Source organism: Alligator mississippiensis, chromosome 1 (genome assembly GCF_030867095.1).
Source record: "Alligator mississippiensis isolate rAllMis1 chromosome 1, rAllMis1, whole genome shotgun sequence".
NCBI classification, from domain to species: domain Eukaryota; kingdom Metazoa; phylum Chordata; order Crocodylia; family Alligatoridae; genus Alligator; species Alligator mississippiensis.
This window is the reverse complement of record NC_081824.1, coordinates 287,313,831-287,326,817: the sequence shown is the minus strand read 5'-3', so window position 1 is coordinate 287,326,817 and position 12,987 is coordinate 287,313,831. Positions and strand designations below refer to the sequence as shown.

General features: G+C 42.8%; 1 protein-coding gene across 4 annotated transcripts in view; it reads left to right on the top strand.

The window, feature by feature from the left end:
* The window catches only part of APP (amyloid beta precursor protein), a 378,216-nt gene that overhangs the window by 65,646 nt on the left and 299,583 nt on the right, over nt 1-12,987 (top strand). For all 4 annotated transcript variants that reach the window (XM_006264124.4, XM_019476143.2, XM_019476142.2 and 1 more), the window contains one exon: nt 8,371-8,538. In XM_006264124.4, the coding sequence (XP_006264186.2) occupies nt 8,371-8,538 (168 nt within the window). Of the gene's footprint in view, nt 1-8,370; nt 8,539-12,987 lie in introns of those variants that run through there.

The following is a 12,987-nucleotide window of genomic DNA, read 5'->3' as shown; positions in this document are numbered from 1 at the left end:
GCCATTAATAAGCCCCGACTTGGGCCACTCTCCCTCAAATCATGGTCTAGTTTCATTCCCTAGCAATATTTTTATAAATACGAGTTCCTTGAAGTTCATAATTCTAAATGAGGCAGAGGTACTATTGCTCTAAAAAGCAGATCATAGCTTGTTAAAGAAATGTGAAAATCCTGGGTTACACTTGTGATTTTAATTACAAAATAATTGCAGTGATACCTCGTCAGATGCCAGTTAATCAACTTGAGTAATTAGGGAAGAAAAAAGCAAACCAAGTTAGACTTGAACAAAATTAGAAATGGAACAGGAGAAACATGCTGCCCAGCTCTTAATGAAGAGAATATCTGAGGTTTATTTCTTGTCCCGAGGAAGAAAAGACTTTCCATTTAAAGGCATTGTTTTGCTTTATAACTGCTGCTTAATATTTGGGTGAAATTACTATTCACAGAACAAATTGTGTTCTAGGCAGTGCTTAAACTGGGAAATACCTGCTCTTTCCTTCTAGTTTCTTGAGTTAAAATTTTCTTTTGAAATACAAAATATAGCATGTAATTAATTGTTGCTAATGTCTTCACTTGGCTGGCTGCTTTGATTTGGTTTGCTTCAAATTACTGTTTTGGGTAAAGTATAAATGCAAAGTGAGCCTTAGGAAGTATGAAACTGTTTCCCCTGGTTTTTATAAACTGTTTTGCCAATATCTGTCCAAAATTAAACTGGCACCTTTTTACAGAGCTTGGTGTATGCACTTGTAACCCAACATGGTTCTTAGTACTTTGGAAGTTCTTAACAGACTACAGTTGTGGCTTGTGGCAATTAAGGGGTTGCTGTTGATTCTAAGCAAATGGAAATGATTTTATGAAGAGAAGTAAACTGCATATATGCTAGAACATAACAGTTGTAATGATGACAGTTTGCAAATAAGATGAGAGAAGTGTTTATTAATAAAGTTAGTATTTCTATTGAAAACTAATTTCATAAAAATAAAACTTGACAGAATTAGAAAGTCTCTCTTACGGTTATTCAAAAACAGATGTTACTCCAGATAGTCAATCTCCAATAATTAAAAGAACACATTTTTTGCTTGTCAGCCTGTGGACCTCTGAAAAACCTTTTACCAAAATTTCAGAATCTGGACCCCCTCCAGGGAAAGTGAAACCACTTCAGTCTCCAAAAAAGCAGGTTGACATCTTATGGTAGAGGCCTACATATCTTAGTTCATATATCCCCCTCTTCCTTGGTTAGTCCTTCATCCCTCACATTTCAGGAAACCCTGGGAATTGTACCTAGCACTCTTTTATGTACTTGCATTGGGCAGTGAAGAACCCCTTGACAATAATAGAGAGTTCTGCATCCTAGAGCTTTTAGTTGCATCTGCAAATCTAAGCAGACATTGTTTATGCTTGCCTATCATTTTGAAGGCCTCCTTAGCAAATCTAGGCAGTGCCTTCTCAGCTTCTTTCTCTGTCATGATCATACTTCCATACTTACAACTTCATGGTTCTTCCCATTAACTGTTCTCACATTCACATACAGCTGCAGAGAGAGGCTTAACTGTGCCTCACCTCACTTGCTGCTTCGCTCTTATTCCACAGTGGGCACATTTACACTTGCAATATAATGCATAGTAAGCTTTCCCTGGGAATGCATCTGCACGTGCTCCTGCCAGGAGCAGTTCAGTTCAGGGCTACTCCTGCCTTGTTTCCCCCCACCCCCCTCCCTCTACAGCAACTGGGGGGCTGGCAGAGGGCACTGGGGTTAGACCTGGGCTCCTGGGGCTGGAGGGAGCAGTCCCATCTCCAGGGCAGCTGCCTTCCAGCCCTGCGCCCCAATCGGCAAATCAAGGTGTGGGGATGGGAATCTCTCGTCTCTGAGCAGCTGTTTCCCAGTCCCATATTCCTGCTGATTGGGGCTCAGGGCTTGAAAACAGCTGCTTGGGGGAGGGAACAGTTCTCTGCTCCTTGCTGCTTTGGCTGACCAGGAACGATTTGCTCCTGATCAGCTGTCTGTGTGAGCTGCTGTGCAGTACCTAATACCTAGCTAATCTACTACTGGTATCTACAGGTAGTAGCCAGCCACACAGTAGACCCTGTACATGTGTAGATGGTGACACTTTACTGTGCAGTGGACCAAAGCATCTCATGTAGACATGCCCATTGAGAGCTAAGTCAGGGCAATTCACTCCAGAATGGAAAAGGACCAAGTTGTCCTATTTTAACTTTTAACTTGTGCAGCAATTATGAACACAGGGACAATTACACAGAGCAGCTGAAGTGCAATATGCCCCCACTCCTGTCAGTAGCTCACTCAGGGAAGCTTAGGAGTTTTGTGGGTCTCTGGATCCCACTTGAAGTTGAGACCTCCTAGTTTGAGAATGACTGAGCTAAAAAAATAGTGTTTTAAATGAATGCCATGAGTAAAGAAAGCTTTTAAAAAAAATGAATGCTAAGACTGAAGTAACTGAAAGATTTATCTTTTCTTCTTTTCAGTCTAGTTACACCTTTAGACAAGTCATGTCCTTTGGAAACACTGGTTTACACTATAAAGATAGGTTTGCAGAGTGCAATCTATAATTAATACATTTTGTTTTTAATTTAGCTCAGTATTAGGGTAGAAGCTTCTTAAAATGTCCTTGGATAAGGAGGGCAGCTGTTTAAATTGTGCAAATGCGTTAGCCATTTGCCAAATCCCATTAATTTAAAACCACTAAGCTAATTCATATTGGAATTGCCTGGTTTCTGCTTTTCTCACTTCTTCAGAGCCTGTGGTCAGCTTCTGCTCTACATCTCTTTGAAGACGGTGTTATTCAGAATAGTGTTATTGGAACTGTATCAGTTTCAGGGATGCCAATAGCAGAGCACTGCCAGCTGTTGAAATGGGCCATAAGGATTAGTTCTCCATTACGTGTGTTTGGCAGTTTCACAATTGTCCTACAAGCCTGCTAGTCTTTAGTCTTGCTTTTAAGACCTTTTGGCTTGCGATTTGCTGCCTACAAAAGAGACGTCAGTACAGCAAGTGTTCATGTTCTTAAACGGGTTACTGTACACTTAATTGACATGTTCAGATCATTTTTAATTCTCTAGGTAGAAAAATAAATTAAAAAAACTCAAGGAAAAACATTTTTTGTGGAATTGCAAAACGTATAACTGCCATGATATAAATGAAGACTTCTTTTTTCAGGTTTTATGTAAAAATGGAAGAACTGACTTACTTTATATTTATAGCAATTATAAAACATCCATAATCTGGATGTGCATAAATGCTGGTAAAAATATAGTACTAGACAAGCTAAATATTAATGCACTTCTCATTTAAGAGAAGTAGTGAGGCATTCCATTAATTAATAGAAAAATGATTAATATTTGAGATGCCTTATTTGGTGCGGGAGGTGAGGGGAAGGAGGGAATTAAGTTCTTTAAAGTAAAAAACAAACAAACTGCTTGTCTTCTGTTTACAGTATCTTAGATAAGTTAACTCAACATGGTCTTTTTATTAAAATGAAACTGAAGACCTAAACAGATACACTGAGGATTCTTCCTCCCCACACCATACCCCTCATCTCCCTTCCACCTTCTGTGAAAGGAGTTGGAGTTGGAAATGCAATTTACAGATAAATTTTCTATTTAAAATTCACTAGCCATCACTAGCCAATGGAGAGTTAGAGAATTCTCACCTAACTTGGGTTACCTCTTACTAAGGTCGACTTGATTAGTAAAATTATACCTTGCTCATGAATTGTAATGTTTGAAAGAACATAGGAGAGCATGTTGTAGTTCTCTTCCTGTAAAGAGGGAACCTGTGTAAATTGATCCTTCAAATGCACAAAGGCTATATTTTTAGTTTTTTTCTTCTTGGGGATTTGATACAACTTCCTTTCATCATCAATTTTAGTAAAGATGAAAGTCACTGCATATTTGGCTTGATGCATGGACTTCATTTATGGACTCCTGATCGTCTCAATCAACTTTTTGTTCAGAGATTTCTTTAATGCATAGACTTTTTTGTTGTTGCTGTTTTGTAATGTGCATCAGGAGAGGACATGTCATATTTTTGACAAAACCAGAAATGTAGTAGTTACACATTTGGTTATGGTATACTAACCATAACATTTTATGGTTAGTATTTTTTGTAAAGACTACAATGTTATACTCAAATGTTTTCAGTTTCATATCTGTGAAATTTGTGTCATCTCAGGAAGCCTTTGGAGGTAGCACATTTCTACTAGAAACAGAGACTTGCAATAGAAGACATGGAATTTGTGCTGCTGGGATATTATTTAGTACATTTTGAGGGCCTTTGGAATAAGTCCTGTAGAATTTCCCTGCTTACATTTGGATAGACTTATGAAAAGCATACTTTGAAAGGGTAAAGGAGATTTGTATAGGGATGTGACGGGCAAGAGCTTGGAGAACTCTTTTCATTTTTGAATGGAAGTTGGTTCCAAAGAGCTCTCTGTTGTAGCAGCCCAGAAGTGGGAAGGAAAAGATTACATCCACGTGTTTTCATAGGAACCAGTTTTGGTATGGAGTAGGAAGGAAAGGAATATCAGCCAAAATGTATGTAGAAGTCATCTTTTTACATGGAAGAGAAAAATGAGAACATTTGGGTATGTATGTTTTTGAAAATTGTAAGCAGTCTGTGCAGTATCCTTAGGCACAGGTCAGTCTCTGAGTGTGACGGCAAATTATAATAATAAGGAAAAAATAATGTCCACAGTAGTGAAAGGGGCTGGTATGACTTGGAGAGAGACTGTGTGAAGTTATATTAAGCTTCTTGCTCTGGTACTGTCCCTGTTGTGTTTTTCATAGAAAAGTAGGGCTGGAAGGGACCTCATGTAGTCCAACCCACTGCCTGAGGCAGGATCATCCTATCCAAACCATCTCAGATCAAGAACCCTTTTCCATATTGGCTCTCACTCTGGTGTCTGGTTATGCTCCACAGCATGGCCCATTTCTACTCCCTCTGGAAGCAAATATTGTGACTCACGTTGGACATATTTTCTATTGAAGTCTTGCCAGACCTTGCTTTTACTTCACAACCTTGTGGCTGGTGTACCTGCTGATTCTCTCATTTCAGACAAGTGATTCATTTACTGTTACATGGCTTTGTTGCACATTCAGCAACCTGAGGTTGATGTTAGCTGTGAAGAGGACTGATATTGAGCCTTTTAAAAGTACATGTTTCACACAAAAGGGTGTTTGTAGGGCATGTGAGGTCTCTGAAAACAAGCACTATTAAACACTTATGAATTCCTGGCGGTTCTTAAGAGATCTAGATGAAAGGTACATATATAAATGGCAAAATGCAATCATTCCAATATTTAAAGTTTGCCATAAACATTTGTTTATCTAAGGTATTATTGTATAACTAGCTATAGGAAAACAGTTTTTAATTGCAAATTTCTAAATAAGTCACCACCAACTGTCTTTAGTTCTGCCATACCATTCAGGTTTAATATTTCAGGTTGTAGAGTGTGTTTTTACTGTATATAGCAATCCAATAGATTCTCCATGGTCACACTCACCTGCAATTTATTCACAATTATACAGTATGAAGTCGAGTTGGTATCAATTGTTAATCATTGGTACCCTAGCTCCTCAGTGCCTTTGCCAGGTGTGGGCATGGCATTAACCACTCTGCCGACAGATGCATAGGACCTGTCTAGAGCTGGATAGCTAGTGTATTTTTAAAGCATTTTGGCTAACACACAGTTGGCTATCACATATTAACGCTTTTCAGTATAGCTGGGGATAAGATGTATTTTAACATGCTAGCAGAAAGAGCCACAACGGTGAGCCACAATTTTCATTTTTAGTGTACTCTCAACCACCCAACAACTTTTTAAATATCAACCACTAATTGAGATGTAGAAAACCAGTCAGTGTGACCTGAATATATGGACAAATTCTGGATTCAAGGAATCTGTTGTGAAGCACCTAGAGAACAAAGTTGATCAGGAACATTCAGCATCGATTCACTAAGAGTAAGTCATGTCTGACCAATTAGATTTTCCTTTCAATAAGGTGACCTGCTCCTATGGATTGGAGGAGAGCAGTGGATATGTATACCTTGATGTCAGCAAGGTTTTTTACATTTACCCGCAACATTCTCATTAATAAGCTAAGACAATTGGGATTAGGTGAAAGTATTGTATAGAGGAGCACCGATACATCATTCCCATATTGGATCGGCACTGATATAGGGGAAAATTGACAGTATTGGAAAAAGGCTTTTTTTGCCTGGTATGGCCGATTTTAATGTGGCTGATTAAATGCCTCGTACATGTGCGCAGCTGCAGCATGCACAGGGCCAAGAGTGTAGCCTGGTGACTTGGAGACTAGTATCAGGCTGGTAAGTCTGTTGTGGGAGGAAGGGTATGGGGAGGGAAGGGGCATGGGAGGGCATATTGAGGCCCCTGCAGTGACGGAAGGAGTAGGGCAGGGGCAGGCACTGTTCAGCCAGGGAGGGGCATGGGAAGAAGCTACGAGCAGCTCATCCAGGGAGGCGGGGGTGGCTGCATGCATCCCGGGGGTGTGTGAGGGGCATGTGACCCCAGATCTGTGTGCCTGGCAGGGTGGGCTGTTGCCGTGGGCTCTGCCAAGCTCTTCTTGGTTGGGGCCTGGACCAGGGGCAGCACCAGCCTCTTCCTAGTTGGGGGGCTGGGCCGGGCTGTGCTGGACTTGGAGCTCATGGTGGCAATGCTGGGAGGGGGTCTACAGGGGTGCTACGGCAAATTTTGGGATGGCTGATACTGCCTCCCCCCCACCCCCCGTAGCCCCTTCCCAGTGCCACTGCTGCCCAGCCCAGCCCCCTGGAAGAGTCCGGTGCTGCCCTGGCCCCAGCCCTCAGCAGCAGCCTGCTCCTCCCTGCCCTGCATGCAAATCTGGGGGCTCACACCCCCATGTCCTCCCAGGGTGTGTGCAGAGGCAGGATCCACCCTCTTCCCCACCCCCAGACAAGCTGCTTGTGGCTCTGTCCTGTGCCCTGCCATGGCTGGGCATTGCCTGCCCCAGCCCCACTCCCCCACCTCACCATGGAGGCCTCAATCTCACCTTCCCCCACACCAGACTTACCAGCCCAATACTGGTCTCCAAGCTGCCTGGCTGCATATCGGAATAGGACTGGTATCAGCTGATATGGCTTCTTAAAAATCGGCCATTGGTATCGGCCCAATAAAATCTGTATCAGTACACCCCCTAGTATTGTAAGGTAGATACATTACTAGTTGAGCATGACAACCCAACCAGTTGTCATAAGTGGCTTAATACCTCCTCCCAGTTACCCACTTAGAGGGATTCCCTAGGGGTCTGTCCTGGATTTTGTGTTGTTTAATATCTTCATTAATGATTTGGTACTGAGCAGCTGAGCCACATGGAGAAGCTGCTTGCTCTTGCGAGCTCCGCACTGCCCTGGCAATGTGCCTCTTGAGCATGGGGCTGCAGTGAGAGCAGCAGTGCAGGGTTGTGTTCCTCAAAGCAGCAGCACATGCAGGAGGCACATCACCAGGGCAGCATGGAGCTCACAGAGGCGAGGAGATCCCCGTGTGGCTCCGCTGCTTCCTGCTGCGCTATGTTGTGCCCACCAAGCTGCAAAAGACCTGGGGGAGGAAAACAGGGCAGGAGCCTGAGCCTGCAGCCTGCGCCTGCCCTGCGTACAGATATGGGGGGTGCAAGTTACCTCTGCCCCCCAGGAGTGCGTGTAGTGGCGGGGAGCTGTCCCACCCGAGCCTGCAGTGGTGGGGCAGCGAGCTGCAGACCTGGGTCCATAGCCCTGGCAGCTGGGTATCTTTGTGTGTTTATCACTTACCTTTGAATATTTAATGATATTTTCCTACTCTACCCCGCTTTCTCTGAAATCCTGGAACGCATCCCTGTGCCTCCTATGTTATTTCTACCTCTGATAACGAAGTTTCTGATAATGAAGTGATGTCATGGAATGCATCTACTTCATTAACCGAGGTATTACTGTAAATCTTGTATGCTAATCGAAACTTGAATATAGTATACGCTGTCAACACAAGTGTTGAAACGTATTAATTTAAAGTCCAGTTAAAAGAAAACACAATTAAAAACAAAAACATGCTTTTCATGAAAATATTTCCATGTTCTGGTTGGCTGCTGTAAAAATGTTACCTATTGTGTTTCAGGGGCATACACATACCCTTGCATAGACAAGTCCATGGTGATTGGCAGTTCCTGCACTAAAGTATTTACCCCATCAGATCTCTTGTATTTTGAGTTACTGAAGTGACTCTTTTCTTCATCTCCCAAATCCATCTCATCATTTAGTTTAGCCAACATGGATGAACTGTTGGATGAGAGTTTCAATAATGAATCAGTAATATATTGTTTTGTTTGTTTTTTCTCCTCCTCCTAGGTGCCTACTGATGGAAATGCTGGCCTGCTGGCAGAGCCTCAAGTTGCCATGTTCTGTGGCAAGCTCAATATGCATATGAATGTTCAGAATGGAAAATGGGCATCTGACCCCTCCGGGACCAAGACTTGCATTGGAACAAAAGAAGGGATTCTGCAGTATTGCCAGGAAGTAAGTTCTTAATTCAGCAGATTATTTAATGTCCTTTGAGGCATATAAATAGAATTTGTCTGAGGGTTTAGTCTACTGAGATTTTATTTTTCTTCCCTCAACTATTTCATACTTCCATCCTATTGAAAAAGGGTTCTCAAGAGCATGTCAGCACTGCTTAAGACACTGGCTGAAGAGGATATTTTGAGAGCCCATTCCCCCTGTCCTTCCTTCTGTTGTGATCAGTTGTGTTGGCTGTGCAGATAGTTAACTGTTTATAAAGTGTTTTGCAGATTAAAACATGATGAAGCCATGCCACATATGCAATATCCAAATCCTAGCTAGGCTGGCTTCATGTGCTGTGGTATGCTTCATGTCACAGCAGTATGGCGCAAAAATAAGAAAGGTCAACCCACAGCAATTGGTTTCTACAGCACATTGAACTATGTGAGGTTTTTAAATAGAAAGCTTGGCCTACAAATGAAGTCACCACGGATGATACGGTGTTTGAGAGCAGAAACTTATTGTTCACTTGTTCAATTCTTGAGAACAGATTGTGTGTCTAATTTTGTTGTTGTCCCCATGCTGTGATAGCATTATAACCTTGTACCAGTGGGTGACAGGTAGAAAAAGAAAATGTGTATTTCATGCCATGAAGCAAAAAGAGCACAGCTTGAACTGCTTTTTTATTCTTTCTGTCGTCTCATCTATCCTTCCTTTTTAAGACAAGGGCCATTGCCTCCTACAAAGACAGTATTTCACGCTAGCTGCCTTGCTCCCTGAAAATTGGTATAATCCTTGCAAAAGTTTCTCTTTAAAGACCAAAATAGCACAGCATTTAAATCTCTGATTTTCCTTAGTACCCATATCTACTATCACTTAATTGTCATTTCCTACTAGCATCTTTTTCTTGTGGGTGTGGTTTGTTTTTAATTTTGGCTGTAGGTTTAAGAAGACAGTACTGCATATGTGGGTTTTGAATTTTTTTTCTGGTAAATCTAATATATGAACAAGGATTCCCCTCCCAACACAACCTTTTTTTTAAAAACTCAAATAGTCATTGAGAGAGAGTTTGCTTAGGCAGCATAACTATCCATGGTCAACATACCAAGAATGTTTTGGATCTGCAAAGCATGCACTTTGTGCCTATGCACATTTCCTGAAGGTGTCTTGTAGCATTCCTTTTGACTTCCTTGCTTGGGATTTGCAAACAAAAGTACTTATATCCATTGGAATGATGACAAAAAGGCCAAATTTAGCTAGTAGGCTCTGTGGGATAAAAATCTGTGGAAGCGTAAAAGTTATGAAAACAGCAATGTGGTTGAGACAGTCCAGACATAAACCTGTAGCGGGCTAATAGTTCCCAATACAATAATTCTGAAAGAGATGACAGAGGTCATCTGGAGAGAGGATATGAAAGAGGGTGATAAGGCTTGTGTAAAACATGGGGAGGAACAGCCAAAGCACACTGACTCCCAACCAAAGAGGGCATATAAGAGCAGGCAACTAGATATAGGTATAAAAGTATAATACTTTTGCCAGAAGTGTGAAAAACTGATGGGTGAGCTAGAATGCCTGGCAATGGGTGATGATTTAGATAGAACAGGTGTCTCAGAAACCTAGTGGAATGAACAAAATCAATATCCCTGGCCACAAACTATATAGAGTAGAGTAAATCACATCAGTGGGGGGTGACACTTTACAAAAGAGAACCTTGAGTTAAGCAGGGTCAAAATTTTACGTGTGGAGGGGGATACCACAGAATTCCTATGTCTGGAAATCCATTGTCAAAGAAGAGTTTACTTTTGGAAGTAAAAGTGGCTGACCAACCTGATTGCCTTCTAAGATGAGATGACTAGCTCTGTGGATGTGGGGAGAACAGTGGATGTGTGGTATACATTGACTACAGCAAGGCTTTTGATATAGTCTCCCGCAACATTCTCACAAGCCAGCTAAGGAAGTATGGGTTGGATGAATGGACAGTAAGGTGGATAGAAAACTGGCTGAATTATTGGGCTCAGAGGGATAGTAGTTAATGGGTTGATGTCTAGTTGGCAGCCAGTATCAAGTAGAGTGCCCCAGGGTTGGTTCTGGGTCCAGTTTTGTTCAATATGTTCATTGTGACCCAGAAGATGGGATAGAGTGTACCCTCCGCCAGTTTGCAGATGGCACCAAGCTGGGCAGAGTAGTATATGTTGGAAAGTAGGGGTAGGATTCAAAGAAACCGTGACAAATCAGAGGATTCGACCAAAAGAAATCTCATGAGGTTCAACAATGATAAATGTAAAGTCCTGCATATAGGATCGAACAATCCCATGCACTGGTATAGGCTGGGGACTGACTAGCTAACCAGAAGCTCTGCAGAAAAGAAGCTGGGGGTTACAGTGGACAGTAATCTGAATATGAGCCAACTGTGTGCCCTTGTTGCAAAGAAGGCTAATGGCATATTGGCCTGCATTAGTAGGAGCATTGCCAGAAGATCAAGGGAAGTCATTCTTCCACTCCATTTGGCACTGGTGAGGCCACAGCTGGAGTACTGTGTCCAATTTTGGGGCCCCCATTACTGAAAGGATGTAGACAAATTGGGGGCAATCAGTGGAGGGCAACAAAAATGGTTAGGGGGCTGGGGCATGTAATTTATGAGAAGAGGCTGAGGGAACTGGAATTATTTAATCTGGAGAAGACTGAGAAGGGATTTAATAGCAGTCTTTTTGAAAGGTGGGTTGAAAGAGGATGGAGCTAAACCATTCTCAGTGGTGGCAGATGACAGAACAAGGAGCACTGATTTCAAGTCACAGCAAGGGAAGTTTAGGTAAGATATTAGGAAGAACTTTGTCACTAGGAGGATAGTGAAACACTGGAACAGGTTTCCCAGAGAAGTTCTGGAATCTCTACCCCTGGAGTTTTTTTTAAGATCAGGCTAGATAGAGCCTTAGCTGGGATGATCTAGTTGGGGGTGGTCCTGCTTTGAGCAGGGGGTTGGAGTAGATGATCTCCTGGCCTAGGGACAGACATTACACATAAACCGGCTTAAGTGATCAGAAACTGGTTTAAACCTGTAACAGAATAGAAGTTCAGTGCACATAAACCCATTTCAAAATGACTGAAACTGGTTTAAAATAAACCTGGTTGAATGTAGTATCAGACTTAACTGATTTAGGTCAAACTGGTTTATGCAATGTCTGTCCTAGACCCCTTCCTGGGTTAAGTTAAAACAGAGTTCCCCAGCATCCCAGGTGCTTTGCAGCTGGGCTGGGCTAGGCTGTGCTCTCTACTCCAAAGAACAGACTGGCCCCACCCCTCTCCTTCCTAGCCAGAGCTCCGGGGGAGACTGAAGGCACAACAGGGTCTGCCTGGCTTCCCTCGGTGCTCAGGCAGCAATCCCACAGCAATCCCTCTCTCCCTCCCACCCATCTCCCATAGCACAGACCCCATTCCCATGGACCCTAGGCATATGGTATGCTAGCTAATGCTGAGAGGTGCCTGTCTCTCCAATTTCACTAGAACAGGCGAACAGAACAGTGTCCGCTTAAGGCTTTTTGGAGCTAATCTGCAGGTAGCTGGTAATGTCCCTCTGTTCCTTCCTTGGAAAAAGCTGTTTAAGAAGAGCTTGAACTAATGATAGGCTTTTGTTTTGCTGATGGGCTGATAACACAATGGTTTTATCAACCCCTCCTGCTGGTTTGCAGACCCAGAGAGGGAGATTGAAAAGCTCAGTATCATCAACAAATGCATGCACTGCACACCTCCACTTTGCCACAGAGTGCTAACTGGGGGCCAGGGTCTGGCAACACTCCCACTCCTTGATCAGGGAGAAGCCTGAGAGCAGGGAGAAGCCTGAGATGTTACAGGCCAGGGTGGGGGTCCTACCAAGGCCTGGCCATGCCCCACTCAGCTCAGCACTGTGGAATGGAAGGGAGTGCTGCTCTGGCACCCCCCTGAGCTTCTAGCCTAAGCTACTACAGGCAAATGCCTGCATTTCTGGAATGAAAAAGGAATGTCTATCCACCTCCAAATCAGTTCAAGCTTTGCAGGTTAAACTAGCTTGCAAAGGCTGAATCAATTTAGGCTTGGGCTTTTTGAATTTCTGTACTTGGCCCTAAAGGCCAAAAGATGTAGAGGCTTGTTTCAAGGCATCATAAAGGACTTCTGCTTAGAACAATTAGTCCTGGGACTCATAGTAGCAGAGGCCAATCTAGACTTGGTCCTAGGGCCTAGGCAGTGTGTGGGAAAGGAGTAATGGTTTCAGAGGTGCTCTGCAAGAATGACTACAATGTAATCAAGTTTAACATCCTTGTAGGAAGGAAAAAAACAAAAATGTACCATGAACGTTCAAAAAAAAAAAAAAAAGAGAGAACTGCAAAAAAACATGGGTGTGAGCCAGAAAGACATTAAAAAGGGCAGAAAAGATGATTAATAACTTGCCAGCAGCATGGAGGTTGTTTTAAAAATACCATATTGGAGACGCAA